Raw genomic sequence first — 22,371 nt, 5'->3', positions numbered from 1 at the left:
AGGCGCAGTGGCTCATGCCTGTTATCCCAGCACTTTGAGAGGCTGAGGCAGGCTGATCACTTGAGGTCAGGATTTCGAGACCAGCCTGGCCAACATGGTGAAACTTCATCTCTACTAAAAATACAAAAAATTAGGGTATAGTGGCGCACGCTGGTAATCCCAGCTACTCAGGAGGCTGAGCCAGGAGAATCGCTTGAAAACGGGACGCTGCGGTAAGCCGAGATTGTGCCACTGCACTCCAGCCTGGGCAACAGAGCGAGACTCTGTCTCAAAAAAAAAAAAAAAAGAAAAGAAAATGGGCTGGGCCACAGTGGCTCACGCCTGTAATCCCAGCACTTTGGAAGGCCGAGGTGGGCAAATCACGAGGTCAGGAGTTCGAGACCAGCCTGGCCAACATGGTGAAACCCCATCTCTACTAAAAATGGAAAAAATAAGCTGGGCGTGATGGTGGGCGCCCGTAATCCCACACTCGGGAGGCTGAGGCAGAAGAATCACTTGAACCCAGGAGGCAGAGGTTGCAGTGAGGTGAGATCGCGCCACTGCACTCTAGCCCAGGCAACAGTGCAAGACTCTATCTGGAAAAAAAAAAAAAAGTTTTTTTAATGTATTTTTTTTTTCTTAAGAGACAGGGTCTCACTCTGCTGCCCAGGCTGGAGTGCAATGGTGCAATCACAGCTCACTGCAGCCTCCAACTCCTGGGCTCAAGTGATTCCCATGCCTTAGCCTCCAGAGTAACTGGAACTACAGGCATGTGCCACCATACTCCACTAATTTCTATATTTTCTGTAAAGATGGGGGTTTGTGTTGCCCAGTAAAAAAGAGAGACCTTGAACTCCTGGGCTCAAGTGATCCTTCCACCTTGGCCTCCCAAAGTGCTGGGATTACAGGCATGAGCCACTGCACCCGGCCTTACACCCCACTTTTTGATAACGTGTGATCCTCAACAAAAGTGGGTCTCTGCTTGCTTGACCTACAGTGAAGGCACCATTTAACATGTGCAGCCCACACTAAGCTTCCAAAGAATGTCTTAGTAGCACTGATTCTTAAAAATTAATGAACTATCAAGGATCAACAGACATTTGAGGAAATCCTAATCAAGAAAGATAGAGCCAGGCATAGTGGCACACCCGTGCAGTCCCAGCTGCTGGGGAGGCTGAGGTGAGAGAATTGCTTGAGCCCAGGAGTTCGGGGCTGTAGTGTGCTTTGCTAGTTGGATATTCACACTTAACACACCACTGTGGTGACTTCCTGGGAGAAGCAGAGCACTAGGTTGCCTAAGGAGGAGTGAACCAGCCCAGGTGGAAATGGAGCAGGTCAGAACTCCCATGCTGATGAGTGAGATCTGTGAATAGCTACTGCAGTTCAGCCTGGGTAACATGGCAAGACCCTGTCTCTAAAAAGAAAAAAAGACCAAGGCCGGGCGTGGTGGCTAACACCTGTAATCTCAGCACTTTGGGAGGCCGAGGCGGGTGGATCACGAGGTCAGGAGATCGAGACTACGGTGAAACCCCGTCTCTACTAAAAATACAAAAAACTATCTGGGTGTGGTGGTGGGCGCCTATAGTCCCAGCTACTTAGAAGGCTGAGGCAGGAGAACGGCGTGAGTGAACCCGGGAGGCGGAGGTTGCAGTGAGTCGAGATCATGCCACTGCACTCCAGCCTGGGCGACAGAGCAAGAGTCTGTCTCAAAAAAAAGGCCGGGCGCGGTGGCTCAAGCCTGTAATCCCAGCATTTTGGGAGGCCGAGACGGGCGGATCACGAGGTCAGGAGATCGAGACCATCCTGGCTAACACAGTGAAACCCCGTCTCTATTAAAAAATACAAAAAAACTAGCCGGGCGAGGTGGCGGGCGCCTGTCGTCCTAGCTACTCGGGAGGCTGAGGCAGGAGAATGGCGCAAACCCGGGAGGCAGAGCTTGCAGTGAGCCGAGATGGCGCCACTGCACTCCAGCCTGGGCGACAGAGCGAGACTCCATCTCAAAAAAAAAAAAAAAAAAGGAAAAGAAAAAAGAAAGAAAAAGAAAAAGGAGGCCGGGCGCGGTGGCTCAAGCCTGTAATCCCAGCACTTTGGGAGGCCGAGACGGGTGGATCACGAGGTCAGGAGATCGAGACCATCCTGGCTAACACGGTGAAACCCCGTCTCCACTAAAAAATACAAAAAACTAGCCGGGCGAAGTGGCGGGCGCCTGTGGTCCCAGCTACTCGGGAGGCTGAGGCGGGAGAATGGCGTGAACCTGGGAGGTGGAGCTTGCAGTGAGCTGAGATCCGGCCACGGCACTCCAGCCTGGGCGACAGAGCAAGACTCCGTCTCAAAAAAAAAGAAAAAGAAAAAGGAGACCAAAACAAATGAATAAACAGAAAAAAACTAACTCAGAAACAGCATATGAGATACAAGAAGATTTCCAAACTTAGGTAACTAAGATCTTAAAGGATATTATACTCATGAAACAATGGAATACTACCAAGGAGGAGTGGTCTCAGAATGAGAAAAACAGCTGGGAAGGGATGCTTGGAAATGAAGAATAGAAGAATACAGAAGGCTGGGCATGGTGGCTCACGCCTGTAATCCCAGCACTTTGAGAGGCCAAGGCAGGCAATCACCTGAGGTGAGTAGTTCAAGACCAGGCTGGCCAACATGGTGAAACCCCGTCTATACTAAAAAAAAAATACAAAAATTCACTGGGTGTGGTGGTGGGTGCCTGTAATTCCAGCTACTCAGGAGGCTGAGGCAGGAGAATCAGTTGAACCCGGGACAGGGGGGTTGCAGTGAGCTGAGATCATGCCATTGCACTCCAGCAAAAGAAGAACACAGAAAAAAAATCAGCTGAAAGGTTGGGATATAAAACTGAGGTGATTAGGCTGGGCGCAGTGGCTCACTCCTGTAATCCCAGCACTTTGAGGGGCCAAGGCTGGCAGATCACCTGAGGTCAGGAGTTCAAGACCAGCCTGGCCACTGGCCAACATGGTGAAACCCCATCTATACTAAAAATACAAAAATCAGCCAGGCGTAGTAGTGCGTGCCTGTAATCACAGCTACTTGGGTGAACCTGGGAGGCGGAGGCTGCAGTGAGTAGAAATAGCACCACTGCACTCCCGCCGGGCGACAGAGCGAGACTGTCTCAAAAAAAAAAAAAAAGATTGTCCAGAAAATAAAAGGGAAAAAATCTAAATTGGAAAAGAAAAATAAAATTAGAACACCAATCCAGGAGACTTATGAAGATAATGAGAAAATTATCAAAGAAGTGATGCAAGAAAGTTTCCAGGAATTGAAGGAAATACATTTCCAGGTTGAAGAAACTTACCAAGTGTCTAATCTAGCTAATGAATAAAAAGAACCAAGTGGAGACACATTATCCTGAAATTGCAGAACCCTGATGATACAGATGGGTCTTTTTTTTTTTTTTTTTTTAAAGATAGGGTCTCACCCATCCAAGCTGCAGTGCAGTGGTGTGATCACAGCTCACTGCAGTCTCGACTTCCTGGGCCCAAGGGATCTTGCCTCAGCCTCTTGAATAGCTGGGACTACAGGTGCACATCACCAAGTCCAGCAAATATTTTAAGTTTTTGTAGAGATGAGGTCTTGCTATGTTGCCCAGGCTGGTCTTGAAATCCTAAGCTCAAATGATCCTTTCGTCTTGACCTCCCAAAACGCTGGGATTACAGGCATGAGCCACCATGCTTCGCACGGGAGGGTGAGGCTGGTCTTGAGCTGTGACTTCATCACTGCACTCCAGCCTGTGTGACAGAGCAAGACCCTATCTCTATTAAAAAAAAAAAAAAGTTAAGCATAGATCTTTAAAACTTGTAAGTGAAAAATGATATAGAACAGGTACGCTTGACTGAAATTTAGGAAACAGTTTTAAATAATTGTGATTTAAACAATTAAAAATTTACAAACTTGGCTTTCATATATAAATTCTGCCCTAATCCTCAACCAGCTTCAATTCAATTCAATTCACACCTGAGCGCCTATAGGAAGCCATACTTTGGACATGCACAGTAAGGGTCTTGCCTTCAAAGAGCACTCCTTACTGAGGGAGGTGACTGCTTTGGTTCCTGCAAGGACACACGTGTGTACAAGGGAAGGCTCAGTGCTGCCTGGGAGAGCCATGCCGAACACACGCTAGGCCCCCACCGCTCTGAGCCCATTGATTTCTCACCGCAGAAGATGCTGCCTTCCTCACTCCTGCCCACTGTTTTAGATACTGCATGGGTGCTGGGGAAACATAAATGCAAGAGAGGCTGCTCTCAAGATGCCCACGCAGGCTGGCTGCAGTAACGGCCAAGGCAACAGGCCCAGAACATTCTTCCCAAACGGCTGCCGGCTGGCCTGAAGCCTGAGTGGAGGTTGCTGCACGCTGTGTAACAGTCGAGTGAGCAACTGTATCGTTTCGTCAGCCGCTTTTTCTACAAGTTATGTTAGACCTTTGGGAGAATCCCCCTTGAGACACCAGGGCTGGGCGTGGTGCACTAAATGATGCTAACCGCTGGAATCCGTGGATCTGCTTCCTTACGTGGCAAAAGGGACTTTGCAGACGTGATTAAGGACCTGGAGATGGGAGGAGTTTTCAGGATTATCCAGGGGTTCCCAGAGTACTTACAGCAGGCCTTAGGGAGGGAGGGAGGCCAGAGGGAGGAGATGAGGGGGTGGAAGCGGAGGCTGGAGTGATACTGGGCCATGAGTCAAAGAATGCTGGGCCTCTAGAAGCTGGAAAGGGAAGGACATGGATTCTCCCCGGAGCTGGCTGCGGGAACACCGTGGCTGCGGGAACACCGCGGCTGCAATCTCATTTTCTTAATTTAATGTTTTTTTTTTTGAGACGGATTCTTGCTCTGTCCCCCAGTGGCGTGATCTCAGCTCACTGTAACCTCCGCCTCCTGGGTTCAAGCGATTCTCCCGCCTCAGCCTCCCCAGTAGCTGGGATTACAGGCACCTGCTACCACGCCTGGCTAATTTTTTTTGTATTTTTAGTAGACAAGGTTTTGCCATGTGGGCCACGCTGGTCTCGAACTCCTGACCTCAAGTGATCTGCCAGCCTCGGCTTCCCAAAGTGCTGGGATTATAGGCCTGAACCACTGCGCTCAGCCTTTTTTTTTTTTTTTTTTTTTTTTTTTAAATAGAGACAGGGCTTCACTCTGTCACCCTAACTGGAGTGCAGCGACACAATCACAGCTCACTGCAGCCTCGACCTCCTGAACTCAAACGATCCTCCTGCCTCAGCCTTTGAGTACACAGGTGCATGACACCATTTCCAGCTAGTTATTTTTTTAATTTTTTGTAGAAATGGGACCTCTCTATGTTATCCAGGCTGGTCTCAAACTCCTCACGTGATCCTCCTGCCTTGGCCTCCCAAAGTGCTGGGATTAGAGGTGTGAGCCACTGTGCCCAGCTGCCCTGATTTTAGCCCCATGAAACCCGTCTTGGACTTCTGACCACCAGAACCAAAGTTCGAAGCCTGTTTTAAGCTGTTGAGTTTGTGGGAATTTGAGAGCATCGTAGGGAACGAATATGCTGGGTGACAGCACGGCTAACATTCCCATCCCACAGACTCATCACTGTTGTGCCAGAGAGCAAGAGATACCCACTGCTCTGCCCATTAAAAAGGAAAGACAGGCTGTTCCTCAGCACAGGGAAGAATGTGAATCCCTTGCCCCGGCCCCTTGCTTAGAAATCATGCTTACTGGCCTTGTGTTTCTCCAAGAAACCTGATCCTTGGTATCCCAGGCAGGGTGAGATCTGTCATTGTCACAGTGGGTGTTTATTTTCTGCCCTGAGGAAGTCAGATGAAGAGGTCACCCTGCCACACCCACTTCCCTACACACTTGGGGCAGGGCCTCTGCTGTGCTGTGAGGCTTTGGTGGAAGCAGCTGCATCAGCTTCTCCACTCTCGGCTGAGCTGAGCTGGATCTGGGGCTCTGGACCATCTGAACTTGTACACGGCTTCTTTTCTATGCAAAGGGCAATGCTCTACGAGTCATATCTGGGCATTGCAGGCACTACGTTCCTTAGGAAGTAAAGAAACCCTTTCCTCTGTCTCAAGAGACTGTTTTTGCTTCTTGAAGTCCTTCCATTACCATCTCATTTCAATAAAAAGGGTCAAGGGACGGCGTGCTTGGAGGGAAAGAAGTCCTAGGGTGACACGTGACGAATTCTGGTACTCCAACTCAGTGCAGTTTTATAGGCTTTCTTATGGATTCATTTTGTTCAAATATAATTAAAATATGATTTGTTCAAGGCACTCAGACCTACGTATAGGAAGAAGTGCTTTTCTTCCTCGAACTATTGCCAGATCATTTAACCACTCACAAATGCCTGCTTTCTGTGGGGCGCGGTGGTTCACGTCTGTAATCCCAGCACTTTGGGAGGCCGAGGCAGGCGGATCCCGAGGTCAGGAGGTTGAGACCATCCTGGCTAACACGATGAAACCCCGTCTCTACTAAAAATACAAAAAATTAGCCGGGCGTGGTGGCGGCGCCTGTAGTCCCAGCTACTCGGGAGGCTGAGGCAGGAGAATGGTGTGAACATGGCAGGCGGAGCTTGCAGTGAGCCGAGATCACGCCACTGCACTCCAGCCTGGGCGACAGCGCGACACTCCGCTTCAAAAAAAAAAAGCCTGTTTTCTGATGACTATTCAAGAGGGTGAAACTAAAAGCTGCCGGTCTCCGCTCTCCCCTGTGTGCCTGACAGTACTCAGTAAAGGGGCGTTCAGCGAACTGACCGGATGCGGGCTGTGGTAAGCCACATAACATCATGTGAAATCTTCTTCAGTGAATTCTCTTGACCTTGCCTTGCCGTGACACTCTGATGCCCTGTGATGAGGTGGTAAAGACGGTGGCTGAGGACCTGGCTGACTGCCTCTGAATCAGGACTCGTCTCTTGCTAGCTGAGGGGTCTTGCATTCCCCACATGTGGAGCAGAGAGAACCATGGCACCTCCTCCGGGCTGCTGCAGGATGCATAATGCCAACCCTGCGCAGCTCTCAGAAGAGGTCTGGCACAAAGCAACCCTGAGCGGTGTCAGTACTGTGATCTCCGGATTCTAACCCAGAATCTGCTCTGAGATCCAGGTTCTTAATCCTCCGTCATGGCAGCGGGGTGGGACTCACTGGGAAGTAGCAAGTTAGAGGGACAGTCAGAATTGTCACCTTCTGCATCAATTGCAAGAGCATCTGTTACTTTTGCAAATGCCCTAAGCTTCCTTTGGGAACGGCCCCCGCTTAAATATTCTGAACTGAAAGAGCAGTTCTTTGAACAACCGCGGCAAGCAGGACATGAGCAGGCATTAGTGCCGCCGTCTTCACCGCCACGTCCTTCACGGCACCCGGGAGCTAGAAACAGTCTAGCCACTGACGGACAGACGGACAGGCAAAATGCAGTCCATGCACATGGGAATGTTTCAGCCTTTTAAGTTTTTAATTTTTATTTTATTATTTCTTAGTAGAGAGGGGGTTTCATCATGTTGGCCAGGCTAGTTTCAAGCTCCTGACCTCACGTAATCCGCCTGCCTCGGCCTTGAAAAGTGCTGGGATTACAGGTGTGAGCTACTGCACCCAGCCCTATGTTTATTTTTTATTTTATTTATATATTTTTTTGAGACAGCCTCACTCTGTCGCCCAGGCTGGGGTGCAGTGGCATGATCTTGGCTCACTGCAACCTCTGCCTTCCCAGTTCAAGTGATTCTCCTGCCTTGGCCTCCTCCCAAGTAGTTGGGATTACAGGCGTGCACCATCACACCCAGTTAATTTTTTTTTTTTTTAAGACGGAGTCTCGCTCTGTCACCAGGCTGGAGCGCAGTGGAGTGATCTTGGCTCACTGCAACCTCTGCCTCCCAGGTTCAAGCTGTTCTCCCGCCTCAGCCTCCCGAGTAGCTGTGATTACAGGCACCTGCCACCACGCCCGGCTAATTTTTGTATTTTTAGTAGAGACAAGGTTTCACCATGTTAGCCAGGATGGCCTCAATTTCTTGACCTCGTGATCTACCTGCCTTGGCCTCCCAAAGTGCTGGGATTACAGGCATGAGCCACTGCGCCCGGCTGCTAATTTTTTATATTTTTGGTAGAGATAGGGTTTCACTATGTTGGCCAGGCTGGTCTTGAACTCCTGACCTCAAGTGATCCGTCTGCCTCAGCCTCCCAAAGTGCTGGGATTACAGGGGTAAACCACCGAGCCTGGCCTTTTTTTTTTTTAAAGAATCTTAAGGACAATCAAAAGTCAGCCTTTTTTAAAAGGAAAGAGGACCGGGTATGGTGGTTCATGCCTGTAATCCCAGCACTTCAGGAGGCCAAGGCAGGCAAATCATGAGGTCAGGAGTTTGAGACCAGCCTGGCCAACATGGCAAAATCCCTTCTCTACTAAAGACACACAAAATTAGCCGGGCATGGTGGTGCGCACCTGTAATCCTAGCTACTCGGGAGGCTGAGACGGGAGAAATCTCTTGAACCCAGGAGGCAGAGGTTGCAGTGAGCTGAGATTGCGCCATTGCACTCCAGCCTGGGTGACAGGGCGAGACTCCGTCTCAAAAAAAAAAAAAAAAGGAAAGAGCCCCAGTGCAGTTGCTCCCACCTGTAATCCCAGGAATTCAAAGACCAGCCTGGGCAACACAGGAAGACCCCATCTCTACAAAAAAAAAAAAACACAGCCAGGTGTGGCTGGGTGTGATGGTGGGAACTTATAATCCTAGCTACTTGGGAGGCTGCAGCAGGAAGATGTCCCAGGGGGGTGTGTGTGTGTATTTTTTTTTTTTCTTGTAGAAATGAGGTCTCACTGTGTTGCCCAGGCTGGTCTCAAATTCCTGGCCTCAAGCAATCTTCCTGCCTCTGCCTCCCAAAGTACTGGGATGACAGGCATGAGCCACCACAACCAGCTACGTAGTAAATTTTCTTTTTATGTGTCGTACCACACACACGAAAATTTTAAAAAAATCTGGCTATGCATTTCTTTCAAAGCAACAGCAATTGTTCTGAGAGATTAAAGTCACCATTGAAGAGCCTACATTATTGTTTATTGTGATCCTAATTCGGTCCACAGTAACAATTGAAATCGCCTCTACTAAATGTTAAGTTTCTGGGGCAGCACCAGCTCAAGTCAGCGACTGCCTTTTTAAAACACAAGGTCCTGACATTAAGAGATTTCTGTTTCTCTATCCATCATTTTCGGGCATCTTGAATCACCTGATTTAGAGGCAGTGACGTCCGTACTGGGTTGGTTCTGCTCTCGCTGGGCGGGTGAGACCCCCAGACCCACGTCCACAGTGCATCTGATGTTCTCCCAGCGGTCGTCACTTCCCCAGGGAGGCCAGGTAGGCATACCAGAACAGAGCTGCCAGGTTGGCGAAGAGCACCCGGAACTGCCAAAAAGAACAGTCCGATGGACCACGGTCAGTGGGAGGCCGTGGCCAGTTATCGAGCCTCAGTCACCCAGTCATTCGTTTACCCGTTTGAACAGGTTGTCGGCTGGTCCAACCACCCATCCATTACTGCATTTACTGAGCCTCTGTTTGTACCAAACGCTGTGCTAGGCCCCTAGCAGAGAAGAGTGGAGGAGAAAAATGGTCCCCTAGTTACAGTGTTCACAGGCTACAGCGGCCCAGGAATCCCAAAGCCAAGTCACACTCCTTTTTCCCACTTCACTGCACACCTTAGCTCCTGGTTCGGCCTCTCTCACTCCAGGACCAGCCATCATGCAGGTGGCTGCATCCTCCTCGGGGGACACAGCTGACGAACAGGGGAGGGGCCCCAGACCTTCTCTCCTCTCTAACCATCGCCATCCCACTGCCCTGCTTTGGTGACTCAGCAGCTTCACCCTGCCCCAGAATTCCCTGGCCCGGTGCTGTCTCTCCCTGGCATGTGGTGCTATGAAAGTAGCAGCCTGTCTGTCTGGTTAGTCACCGCGTCCCCGAGTCTGGCAGCACGGCACACAGCCACTGCTCAGGAAACACTTGCTGAATGAATGCCGCTTCCTCACCCACCTGCACACACCTAGGATGGCGACTCTGCCCCCACGCTGCTCAGAGGCGCGGCTTCCTGGCTCTCCCCTCTTCCATCCCAGATCCTCCATGCTCCCGGCCAGTCTGTCTTCTCACCTGTCTCTACTTCCTTCTCTAAATTCCCGAGAACCGGTGGCCTATGGCTGTAGCTTCCTTAGCCTACTGTTCTTCAGTCACACTCCCTGGAAAATTCTTTATCCTTCCTGCCTTCTCACCTCCCCAGATGCTGACAAGCCCCAGCCCCCTCTGCCCAGAAGTCTTTGTTTCTGCAGTCAGCGTGCTCTCCCATCCTCCATGTGGCCAAACTTGCCCCTTCTGTATCCCCTCACAATGCCCACCTGGCTTCCTCTCCCCTCAGTCCCAGCCCCTGGCCCTCCAGAGGAGAGGCACATAGGGGCTTGAGGCAGGATGTCCCACTCTCCTCTCCGCTCAGCTGTCCCTTTCTCTCTCCTCTGTCATCACAGAGGGTGGGGCCTCTGTCCCAAGCACCATGGTGAGTGTGCGGGGGACTCGCATCCACCTGCCTCCTTAGGGGACCCCGCAGAGCCGCTCTTTCTGGACATGGGTGTTTGCCCATCCCACAAGCAGCTTCGCGTCTGCACCCACCACGTCCGCATCTCTTGAGTGTCAGAACCCCCTCCGCCACCCAGCCTTCTTCCATCGCTTCTCCTCACCTCCTCTCAAACTTTTTAAAATTCATTTTTATAAAATAGAGATGGGGTCTCACTATGTTGCCCAGACTGGTCTCAAACTCCTGGCTTCAAGTGATCCTTCTGCTTCGGCCTCTCAAAGTTCTGGGATTACAGGCATGAGCCACCATGCCTGGTCTCCACAAACTTTGAGATCATGTTCTAGACTTATGAGTTTTAAAATAATTCCCACCCACTCTTCAAAGCAATCTGGCTTCAGCCCCATGGAGCTGAAATTGCTCTGGGAAGGGCCACTGTTAAAGCCAAAGGAAATTTTGTTTTTATTTTGCTTTAACTCCTGGCAACTTTGGCTAAGGGTGAACCGCCTCTTTGTCCTGTCTATGTGCGCCCCTGTTTTCCTGCTGCTTCCTGGTGTGTGTGTTTGTGGTGTGTGCAGTGTGTGTGCACACTGGGCCGCCTCCCTCCTCTCCCTCGGGGGTCACCCTGGTCCTCTCCTCCCTCCTGGGCAGGGCTCAGAGCCGGTGCTAATGCAGGAAGGCTCTCTATAGCTGAGATCCAGCCACTGCAGGCCTGTCCAGGTCCTCCCTAGCGGCAGCCTGGGCTGGGATGGTACCCACCTTTCCCAGAAGGGCCCTGTGTCTGGACTGTTTGCACCAACAACGCGGGCTCCACACAGCTGCTGTCTTTCTAGGGGTCTGGAGCTTTGGGGCAGCAGGAAGGGATGCCTGCCCACAAGTGCCAGTAAAACCCTGATAGGCACACCCTGTGGGGGAGGGAAGCACGTGGCTCCTGCAGACTCTGCCAGGCCTCCTCCTGCAGCATCCTGGGGTGTCCTGCCATGCTGCAGGGGGCGCTGCACCCCATCCTCTCAGTGTGGGAGTGGTCCTGGGGACCCCGGCTGTGCATAAAGACACTTGATCCCCGTGGCAGAGCCTGGGGCTCCAGCCTCCGCTCCACCAGCCCAGCCCCAATCTGACACCTTTGACTTAGTCCCCACAGCAGCTCCTTCATGCACAGGATAGCGGAAACGCTCAGTTTCCCCAGAAGGTCTTCACTCTGCACCTGGACAGGCCCACCCCTCGTCCAGGTGAGGCAGCCCTTCCAGGTCAGCGGCAGGACCCATGGCCGCACAGTGCCTGCCTTCAGGCTCAGCTGTAATTCATGAGCCCAGGGACCACGAATGCTTTGTTTCTTTTTAACATTTTATTTATTTTTTGAGACAGGGTCTTACTCTGTTGCCCAGGCTGGAGTGCAGTGGTGCAATCTCAGCTCACTCCAACCTCCGTCTCCCAGGTTCAAGCGATTCTTGTGCCTCAGCCCACTGAGTAGCTGGGACTACAGGCACCTGCCACCATGCCCAGCTAACTTTTGTATTTTTAGTAGAGATGGGGTTTTTGCTATGTTGGCCAGGCTGGTCTCGAACTCCCGGCTTCAAGTGATTTGGCCGCCTCAGCCTCCCATAGTTTTGGGATTACAGGCGTGAGTTACTGTGACGGTCTTTTTTTTCTAAGTATAACTAGAGTTTATTTGGGTTGAGTTTGAGGACTGCAACCCAGGAGCATAGATTCAAGTTGCCTGAATGTACACTCCTGGAACTGGGAATGTTTCAAAGGCTAGGAAACTCAAGGGCATCCCTGGCATGGGGGCTTTTAATGAGAATTTGCTGAACAAACGGAAGAGGCAAAGACACCCACTCTGGACACCCTTGTGTGTTGCTTCCTGAATCCAGAACTAGCACTGATTCAGGGTCACGGGCAAAATCCAAGGCTGGCTGAGGAGTCTAGGCACGGTGAAACCAAGTCCAGTGGAAACTACAGCAGAAAGAGGAGAAAAGAAAACGAAAAAGAAAAAGAGAAAGAAAAAGAAATAGAAAAGAAAAGAAAAAAGAGAGGGGAAGGGGAAGGAAGGAAGGAAGGAAGGAAGGAAGGAAGGAAGGAAGGAAGGAAGGAAGGAAAATGCTGACAGAAAGTAATGTTGGCAGAGGCTGAGCCCAATGGCCCTCACCTTCAGAGGGATGTAGTTGATGTTGATGAACTGCACTGGCGTCCACACCCTCCAGTTCATCCTTAGCGCTGGCCAGAAGCCCCCCCTCATCTTGGTAGCGAAGGCTGAGGTGTCTTTCCCCTGCAAAGGAGGGAAGGCAGGTGGTGAACAATCTCACTGCCCATCAGAACTGAATTCCGGGCACCCAAACCCTAACGTGATGGTTTTTAAACTGCTATTGGGTTCTGTTCTGTGTGTATGCAGACAGCACACACGTGTACTCAGCACTGCGGCTCTAAGGAGCCAACCAGTAAGATGGAAAATGATCAGTGAGATGCCAGACAGCAGCCTGCTCACGCTGGCAGTGATGTGTGTCCCGGCCCATCACTCCTTGAGGACAACTGGAGGAGGTGACTCCCAAGGCTGGCCCTGGGCACCAGAACTGCTACTCAGAGCTATGCTGTCAGTTCCTCCCAAATAACCTCCAAAGTCGATGTCTTTCCAATCAAAACTTGTTAGGAGTTACAGGAAAAAAAAAAGGACCCCAGTAAGTTGATTCTAAATGTCAGCTGGTGGATTCAAGACCTGCACCCAAGCCCTGAAATCATGAAGATCCTAGGAGCAACTCCTCTGGACGTCAGCCAAAGACAAAGAATTTGTGACTAAGTCCTCAAAAGCAAATACAGCAAAACCAAAAACAGACAAACAGGACTTCACTAAACAAAAAAGCTTCTGCACAGCAAAAGAAACAATCAACAGACAATCTACAGCATGGGAAAAAATATATGCATATTATGCATCCTACAAAGGGCTGTTATCCAGAATCTACGAGGAACTCACACAACTTAACAAGAAAGAAATGAATAACCTCATTAAAAAACTGGGCAAAGGACGTGAACATTTTTCAAAAGAAGAAAAACAAGTGGCCAAGAAACATATGAAAAAATATTCAACATCACTAATCATCAGAGAAATGCAAATTAAAACCACAAAGAGATACCACCTCACGCCAGTCAGAATGGCTATTACTAAAAAGTCAAGTGGCCAGGCGCGGTGGCTCATGCCTGGAATCTCAGCACTTTGGGAGGCTGAGGCGGGCGGATCACGAGGTCAGGAGTTTGAGACCAGCCTGACCAACACGGTGAAACCCGGTTTCTACTAAAAAAAAAAACAAAAATTAGTCGAGCGTGGTGGCGTGTGCCTGTAATCCCAGCTACTCAGGAGGCTGAGGCAGGAGAATCACTTGAACCTGGGAGGCAGAGGTTGTGGTGAGCCGAGATCACGCCACCGCACTCCACCCTGGCTAACACAGTGAAACTCTGCCTCAAAAAAAAAAAAAAAGGGGGCCAGAGACAATAGATGCTGGCAAGAATGTGGAGAAAAGTGAACACTTACATACTGCTGGTGGGAATGCAAATTAGTACAGCCTTTCTGGAAAACAGTATGGAGATTTCTCAAAGAACTAAAAATAGAACCACCATTCAATCCAGCAATCCCACTACTGGGCCTCTACCCCAAGGAAGAATCGTATCAAAAAATCCCTGCCTCGTATGTTTATCACAGGGCTATCCACAACAGCAAACACATGGAATCAACCTAAATGTCCCCCAACAGAGGACTGGATAAAGAAAAAGTGCCATAAATATACCACGGAACACTACTCTGCTATAAAAAAAGAATGAACTCGGCCGGGCACGGTGGCTCACGCCTGTAATCCCAGCACTTTGGGAGGCTGAGGCAGGAAAATTGTTGAACCTAGGGGGCGGAGGTTGCAGTGAGATGAGATTATACCACTACACTCCAGCCTGGACCAAACAGCAAGACTCTGTGTCAAAAAAAAAAAAAAAAAAAAGGCGCATGTCTTTGGCAGTGACACAGACTGAATGAACCAGGAGCCATTATCCCAAGCGAACAACTCACCAATGGAAAGTCAAACACTGCTTGTTCCCACTTTTGTTTTTCCAGATAGGGTCTCGCCATCTCCACTCTGTTGCCCACGCCGGCTGGAGTGCAGTGGGTGTGATCACGGCTCACTCAGCCTCAACCTCCTGGCATCAAGCCTCAGTCTCAGCCTCCTGAGTAGCTGGGACTACAGGCATGTGCCAACACAACCCTTTGATTTTTAATTTTTTTGTAGAGAAGGGGTCTCACCTGTTGCCCAGGCTGGTTTCGACATCCTGGGCTCAAGTGACCTTCCTGCCTCAGCAGATGTTCTCACTCATAAGTGGGGTTTAAACAGTGGGTACACATGGACCAACAGAGGGAAATAACAGACACCAGAGACTTGGAAAGGTGGCAAGGGCAGGAGGGTTGAAAATCACCACTGACTACTTGGGTGATGGGAACTAAAAGCTCAGGCGTCACCACAGCACAGTCACATAAGAAATTTGCACTCGTACCCTCTAAGTATATACAAACTAATAAAAAATTTTAAAGAAATGCTTAAATATTTTCTTGTTTAAAGTAAGGGGGAAAGCTGGGTGCGGTGGCTCACACCTGTAATGCTAAGGCGGGCATATCACTTGAGGTTGAGACCAGCCTGGCCAACACAGAGGAACCCCATTGCTACTAAAAATACAAAAATTAGTCGGGCATGGTGGTGGGCGCCTGTTGTCCTAGCTACTCGAGGCTGAGGCATAAAAATCACTTGAACCCGAGAGGTGGAGGTTGCAGTGAGCCGAGACTGCACCACTGCACTCCAGCCTCGGCGACAGAGCGAGACTCCATCTCAAAAAAAAGAAAATAATCCAGCAAAAGAACAGAGTCCAGATAATTGCCGGTACAGCTGGAAATGAGAATATTTCAAAATACTGGGGATTGCCCAATAAATGGTAATGAGAAAATTTGCTATGTAAGTAGAAAAATCCATACAGATGTCTGTCTCCTACTGTACACAAGTAAAACCATATGGATACCAGAGGAAAGTATAGGAGAATATTTCTGTTATCTTCCTGTAAGGAAAGGCATGAAGGAAAATAATGTCATATTTGAATACACGAACCTTTAGAACTTCTGTATGGAGAAGTGATTGGTTAAAACAAATTACTTTCAGGACAGAAGGTGATGCTGGGTGCGGTGGCTCACACCTGTAATCTCAGCACTTTGGGAGGCTGAGGCGGGTGGATCACGAGGTCAGGAGTTCAATACCAACCTGGTGGTGAAACCCCGCCTCTACTAAAAATACAAAAAAATTAGCTGGGCGTAGTGGCGGGCACCTGCAATCCCTGCTATTCCGGAGGCTGAGGCAGAGAATTGCTTGAACCCAAGAGGCGGAGGTTGCAGTGAGCTGAGATTACGTCACTGTACTCCAGCCTGGGCGACAGAGTGAGACTCCGTCTCAAAAAAAAAAAAGAAGGTGACACGTCTCAGACACACAGCACCACCCGGCCAGTGCTCCTAGAGACGGTGAGGATTTGAAGGTGCTCGTCAACGGGGAAGGTGGGACAGTCAGAACAGACACATCTGCTGAGTGCAGGTGAACACGTCTCCCACGTGTTGGATTCCAACTGGGATTATGCCGGTAGGTGAACCTCCAGGCCCAGAACTTGCACAGGCTTCTGTGTCATCATCAGGGATCTCAAACTTCTTGTGCCACAGATCTCTTTGGCAGTTTAGTGAAGCCTGTGGACCCCCTTCTCAGAATCATGTTTTATAATGTATAAAATAAAATATGGCCAGGCGCAGTGGGTCACACCTATAATCCCAGCACTCTGGGAGGCCGAGGCAGGTGGATCATCAGGTCAGGAGTTCAAGACAAGCCTGGTCAACATGGTGAAACCCCATCTCTACTAAAAATACAAAAATTAGCTGGGTGTGGTGGCGGGCTCCTGTAATCCCAGCTACTCAGGAGGCTGAGGCAGGAGAATCATTTGCACCCAGGTGGTGGAGGCTGCAGTGAGCAGAGATTGCGCCACTGCACTCCAGCCTGGGCAACAGGGTGAGACTCTGTCTCAAAAAAAATAATAATTAAAAATAAATAAATAAATAAATAAATAAAATAGGACTACAAAGGAACCAGTAATACTGAAACACAGTTATCAAAATATTCAGAAGAAATTTTGACAGACTAATGTGTTTATTTCTATTTTTTTATTTTGTCTTTTGAACCAGGGTCTTGCTCTGTTGCCCAGGCTGGAGTGCAGTGGCACGATCTCTGCTCACTGCAGCCTCCACATCTTGGGCTCAAGGGATCCTCTCACTTTAGCCTCCCGAATAGCTGGAACTACAGGTGCACATCACCACACTGGCTCATTTTTTAATTTTTGGAGAGATTGGTTTTTGCCATGTTGCCCAGGCTGGTCCCGAACTCCTGGCCTCAAGCTATCCACTGGCCTTGGCCTCACAAAGTGCTGTGATTACAGGCGTGCACCACTATACCCGGCCCTGTTTCTTTCTTTCTTTTTTTTTTTGAGACAGAGTCTTGCTCTGTCACCTAGGCTGGAGTGCAATGGCGCAATCTCAGCTCACTGCAACCTCCGCCTCCCGGCTTCAAGCGATTCTCCTGCCTCAGCCTCCCAAGTTGCTGGGATTACAGGCGCCCACCACCATGCCTGGCTAATTTTTGTAGTTTTTAGTAGAGACGAGGTTTCGCCATGTTGACCAGGCTGGTCTCAAACTCCTGACCTCAGGTGATCCACCAGCCTCAGCCTCCCAAAGTGCTGCGATTACAGGCATGAGTCACTGCACCCGGCCTGTTTCTTTCTTTACACAGTGACAAGACCTCTAATGGCAGGTCCAAGTAGTAATGAGCATAAATGATATTTCGAGATATCTGTAACAACTAATATGTGATATAAAAATATCTGATTAAGGCCGGGCGCGGTGGCTCAAGCCTGTAATCCCAGCACTTTGGGAGGCCGAGACGGGCGGATCACAAGGTCAGGAGATCGAGACCATCCTGGCTAACACGGTGAAACCCCGTCTCTACTAAAAAATACAAAAAACTAGCCGGGCGCAGTGGCGGGCGCCTGTAGTCCCAGCTACTCGGGAGGCTGAGGCAGGAGAATGGCGTGAACCCGGGAGGCGGAGCTTGCAGTGAGCTGAGATCCGGCCACTGCACTCCAGCCTGGGCGGCAGAGCGAGACTCCGTCTCAAAAAAAAAAAAAAAAAAAATATCTGATTAGCTGTGTGTGGTGGCACACACATGTAGTCCCAGCTACTTGGGAGGCTGAGGCAAGAGGATTGCTTGAACCCAGGAGTTTGAGGCTGCGGTGGGCTGTGATTGTGCTACTGCACTGCAGCCTGGGTGACAGAGTGAAACCCTGCCTTTAAATAAATAAATAAAGTGACTGTACTGGGTACAAACAGGTCCTGCCAATACTAGACGTTTGCTTCCTGTATTCATAAAGGAGAAGGCAAAATTTCAATTTGAGTGAAAAGTTTGCAGACCCTCTGAACTCTGCCAGGAATGTCAGGTGAAGAATCCCTGTGCTGAACGAAGAGCTGCAGTAAGTGCTGCGGCAGACACCCACCTCCAGAAAGTTCATGATGAGGAAGAACAACAAGAGGAAGGCCGGTGCAAAGACGAGGCGGTCCAGGAGGAGCCTCCTGAGCCCTGCCAGGGGGACCTCTGGAGGGATCCAGTGTTCCATGAAGAGGTAGAAGAAGTGACTCAGCGGCCCTGTGAAGAAGAATCTGAGGCCCCCGGGGGGTGTGAGCCAGGCTGTGGTTCTCTGGGTGTGGACTTCTGTGCCCTAGCGCTTCACCCACCTAGTCCCATGGTGGCTCAGCTCCCCCTGCTGTGGATTCTGTGCCTCAGCGCTTCCCCACACTAGCTCATGGTGCAGACTCGCTCCCCCTGCTGTGGACTCTCTGAGCTCAGTGTTTCCCCGCCTACCGCTCCCCCTGCTGTGGACTCTGCGCTTAGCACTTCCCCGCCTAGCCATGGTGGCTCGCTCCCCCTGCTGTGGACTCTCTGAGCTCAGTGCTTCCCTGCCTAGCCATGGTGGCTTGCTCCCCCTGCTGTGGACTCTGCTGCTCAGCGCTTCCCCGCCTAGCCATGGTGGCTTGCTCCTCCTGCCGTGGACTCTGTGCTCAGCGCTTCCCCGCCTAGCCATGGTGGCTCGCTCCCCCTGCTGTGGAATCTGTGCCCAGCGCTTCCTCGCCTAGCCATGGTGGCTCGCTCCCCTCATACTGTCAACTTCCGAGTTGTCCCAGCACGCATGCAGGCCTGTGCTAACACTCTTTATTCCAGGCCCTAGTTCCTTTTCTGCCTAGCACTGTCCTTATCTCATCTGTTAGGTTAGTCTGTGCCTCTCTTCACCCCTAGAAGGTAGGCTCCCCAAAGCAGGCTACGTCTTCTGTCCACTGCAGTGCCCAGAACAGAGCCTGGCTTTGAGAAGGTGCTCAGTAATGAATCATCAGACATGTCCCTGGTTGTAGAGCTTTTCATCAAACTCGCTAGGCTAACTGGCAAGGGCGGGACCTGGTGCTGCACTCTGGCTTGCGTGCATTGCTACTAATCATTCCCCTGTGTGCTTGGGAGAGAATGGAACCAGCTGTCACATCTACTGGGACAAGAGGCCTTGCAGTTCCATAAAATTTGGCAATAAAAAGTGGGGTCTTTCAACTTGTGATGTTGACAGTCTTTAAATAAGTGGTTCTCAGTGTGTTTTCCCACTTGGTCACAGGGTGTTATGTGGCCTATGCAGGGATTCTCAGTGGAGAAGGGGACTGAAGTCCTGGGGATGGGAAAACTGTACTTGGATGAGGCCTGCTAGGTGATCTTGTCACCCGCCCCTCTTGGGGGGATTACTGCTTTAAATACATTATGGAAAAATCCATGATGATTCAAGTTAGCAAGCTTGTAAGCATAAAAATGATCTTCATGAATTCTGAATTTAAAAAAAAAATCACTGTAGTTGGAAAATACTTCAAATAATCCATCTGTAACATTATTGTTGGCCAAGAGCTCAGGGTGGATTAAATTGGTAAAACTCTTGAATCACTGTGCTTTTGCAATTCAGAATGTGGTTCAGAAACTGGACATTTTTGAGGGTACCTAAGCATTTCTTTTCTGGATATTTACACTATGAAAATAACAATAAAAACTAATTGGTCATATTGGAGTCAGTTTTCCTATTCCATGAGCCCAGTCGAGGACGCTTTCAGGGTTTTTGAATCCTGAAGTCTGACTTTAAGTTGAGTTACTTGCCCTCAAGTTTGCCTCTCAGCCCAATTAAGACAGTCGCCCCCACCCATCCAATCAAAAAGAAACATGATAAAACCACAAATATGAGGCTGTAATCCCAGCACTTTGGGAGGGCGAGGTGGGTGGATCACTTGAGGTCAGGAGTTCAAGACCAGCCTGGCCAACATGGTGAAACCCCATCTCTACTAAAAATACAAAAATTAGCTGGGCATGGTAGTGCATGGCTATAATCCCAGCTATTCCAGAGGCTGAGGCAGGAGAATCACTTGAACCGGGGAGGCAGAGGTTGCAGTAAGCCTGGGTGACAGAGGGAGACTGTCTCCAAAAAAAAAAAAAGAAAAAACAGAAAAACCACATACGTGTATATATGCCATACAAACTATATGAACCATTCGAGTTTTTTTCCCATGATGATTACTACAAGGTTTTTTTAAAAATCATATTATAAATGAGAGTACTCCAACTACTTGGTTTTGGTGCCCAGCTTGGTTGCACTCAGCGGCTACAGGGTAAACCCACCCCTTGTATGGCACTCACCCATAAACAGCGTATCTCAGAGGCCCACCGACATCTAGACTTCTAGAGTTTTCTTTTTTCCGCTTCTTCTCAATCATCTGGGCCAGGAAATTCCCAAGTGCTGACAAAATGCCACTGTGGAGAGGGAGGTCATCAGAAAACAGAAGTGACCAGCAGGAGGGTGTCCCCTTCCCACAGGTGAATGAGCAGGGCCGTTCTGAGGCCATGCAGCAGATGCAGGAGCGGCGGGGGTTGGAATTATTGTTAAAGGGGCTCAATGTATAGTTCTTGTATCAAAATTGGGAGACTGCAGCGCGTGGCGGCTCACACCTGTAATCCCAGCACTGTGGGAGGCCAAGGCGGGCGGATCACGAGGTCAGGAGATCGAGACCATCCTGGCTAACACGATGAAATCCCATCTCTACTAAAAATACAAAAATTAGCCAGGCAGGGTGGTGGGCGCCTGTAGTCCCAGCTACTGGGGAGGCTGAGGCAGGAGAATGTTGTGAACCCCGGAGGCGGAGCTTGCAGTGAGTGGAGATCGCACCACTGCACTCTAGCCTGGGCGACAGAGCGAGACTCTGTCTCAAAAAAAAAAAAAAAAGGTGGAGACAGTGGACTTACATACATAGATAAGGACAAGCGGCTTTCCAGTATCAATGTCAACCTCCTGGCTGTGATGTTATACTGTAACTTTTGCAGTTTGGGAGTAAGGAAGCTGTGTGGTTATGAAAGGGCAACAGGACGGCCCTATCATGACACTGTTCTGCATTTTGACTGTAGTAGTGAACATGTGAACGTACAGATGTGATAAAACTGTACAGAACAGATACAACTACAAGAAAAATGGAGAAATCTGAATAGGATCTGTGGACTGTGTCCATGCCATGCCCTGGTTGATACTGCACTGCAGTTTCACAGAATGTAACCAATGGGGGACACTGGGAAGGTGTACAAGGGATCTCTCCATATTAGTCTTGTAACTGTTTGTGAATGTACAATTAGCACAATAAAAATTTCCATAAAAATGTGGAACACGCCCAGTGGCTCCCTCCAGGCCTTGGTTTGTATTTGCCTTCTGAGAAGCTCTCTGGACTCTAAAATCCAAAATTCCTAGCACGGACCTAGACACCTGCTGGATCAGATCCCTGGCGATTCCCTTCACATCTCCTGCCTCTTGCTCAGGGTTCACGTTCTCCACACACAGATCTTCCCTCCCTCGGGACTGAGTCCAAGCTGCACCTCTCCCAGCCTTTCTTTAACGCCGGCCTTCCCTTCAAAACCTAACAGGGACCTTTGCCCTGCTGTTCCCTGTGCCAGGAGAGCCTCTGCTCCACTTCTTTACACAGCCTGTTCAATGTCACCTTCTCAAAAAACACCTTCCCTGGCCGTGTCTCCACCCGCGCCGTGCGGACCCGAGTCCCCCAGACCCGCTCCCCTGGCCCTGTCTCCACCCCCGCCGTGAGGACCAGCTCCCCTGGCCCTGTCTCCACCCGCGCCATGAGGACGCGCTCCCCTGGCCGTGGCTTCCCCGGGTGCGCGGCGCCCCTGTCGGGTCCTTGGGTGGAACCTCAGCGCCGAGCCCCGGGGTCCGGGCGGGCCCTCCAGGCGCTGGGAGGGCGGGATCCGCGAGGCGCCTCACAATCGCTGACTGGGGACGCGGGTGTCGCCGCGGGAAGTTCAGCGCCGGGTCGGAGGGCGCCCGCTGCGGGGGCTCTGACCCGGGCGCGCCCCCAGACTGGTCCTGGCCCCGCGCTCCTGTCCAGGCCCCGCGCCACTGCGGCCGACCTGGGGCCGGGGCGGCGTCCGATTCCCGCGCCGGCCGCGCCCCCGCTCACCTGGTGGCCGCCTTGGTGAGCACTGGGTAGAGCCGCAGGAAAAGCAGGTACTGGGCGAGCGCCCGCCGCGGGAGCGCCCCGAGCCCGGCTTCGGCCCGCAGCCTGGACGCGGCCGGCGCCATCACCTCCCCAGCGCCGCGCTGCCGGGGGCATCGACCCCACCTCAGGCAGGCCGGGCGCGGAGCCCGAGGCGCGGAGCGCGGAGTGGGGAAGGCCTGACATTTCCGGCCGCACCGCGGTCCGCAGCGCC

At 50.7% G+C, this 22,371-nt stretch overlaps 1 protein-coding gene across 1 annotated transcript; it reads right to left on the bottom strand.

Moving 5' to 3' along the window:
• Nucleotides 1–8,978: 8,978 nt before the first annotated feature.
• Nucleotides 8,979–22,368, bottom strand: PXMP2 (peroxisomal membrane protein 2). Its single transcript, XM_003907410.4, has 5 exons — nucleotides 22,122–22,368; nucleotides 20,305–20,418; nucleotides 18,089–18,251; nucleotides 12,639–12,758; nucleotides 8,979–9,345 (listed from the first exon to the last, which is right to left on the bottom strand). The coding sequence occupies exons 1-5, from the start codon at nucleotides 22,241–22,243 to the stop codon at nucleotides 9,277–9,279; spliced, it is 588 nt and encodes a 195-aa protein (XP_003907459.1). The 5' UTR covers nucleotides 22,244–22,368; the 3' UTR covers nucleotides 8,979–9,276.
• Between the last annotated feature and the right edge of the window lie 3 nt (nucleotides 22,369–22,371).

Source organism: Papio anubis, chromosome 9 (genome assembly GCF_008728515.1).
Source record: "Papio anubis isolate 15944 chromosome 9, Panubis1.0, whole genome shotgun sequence".
Lineage (NCBI taxonomy): Eukaryota > Metazoa > Chordata > Mammalia > Primates > Cercopithecidae > Papio > Papio anubis.
This window is presented reverse-complemented; position numbering and strand designations above follow the sequence as displayed.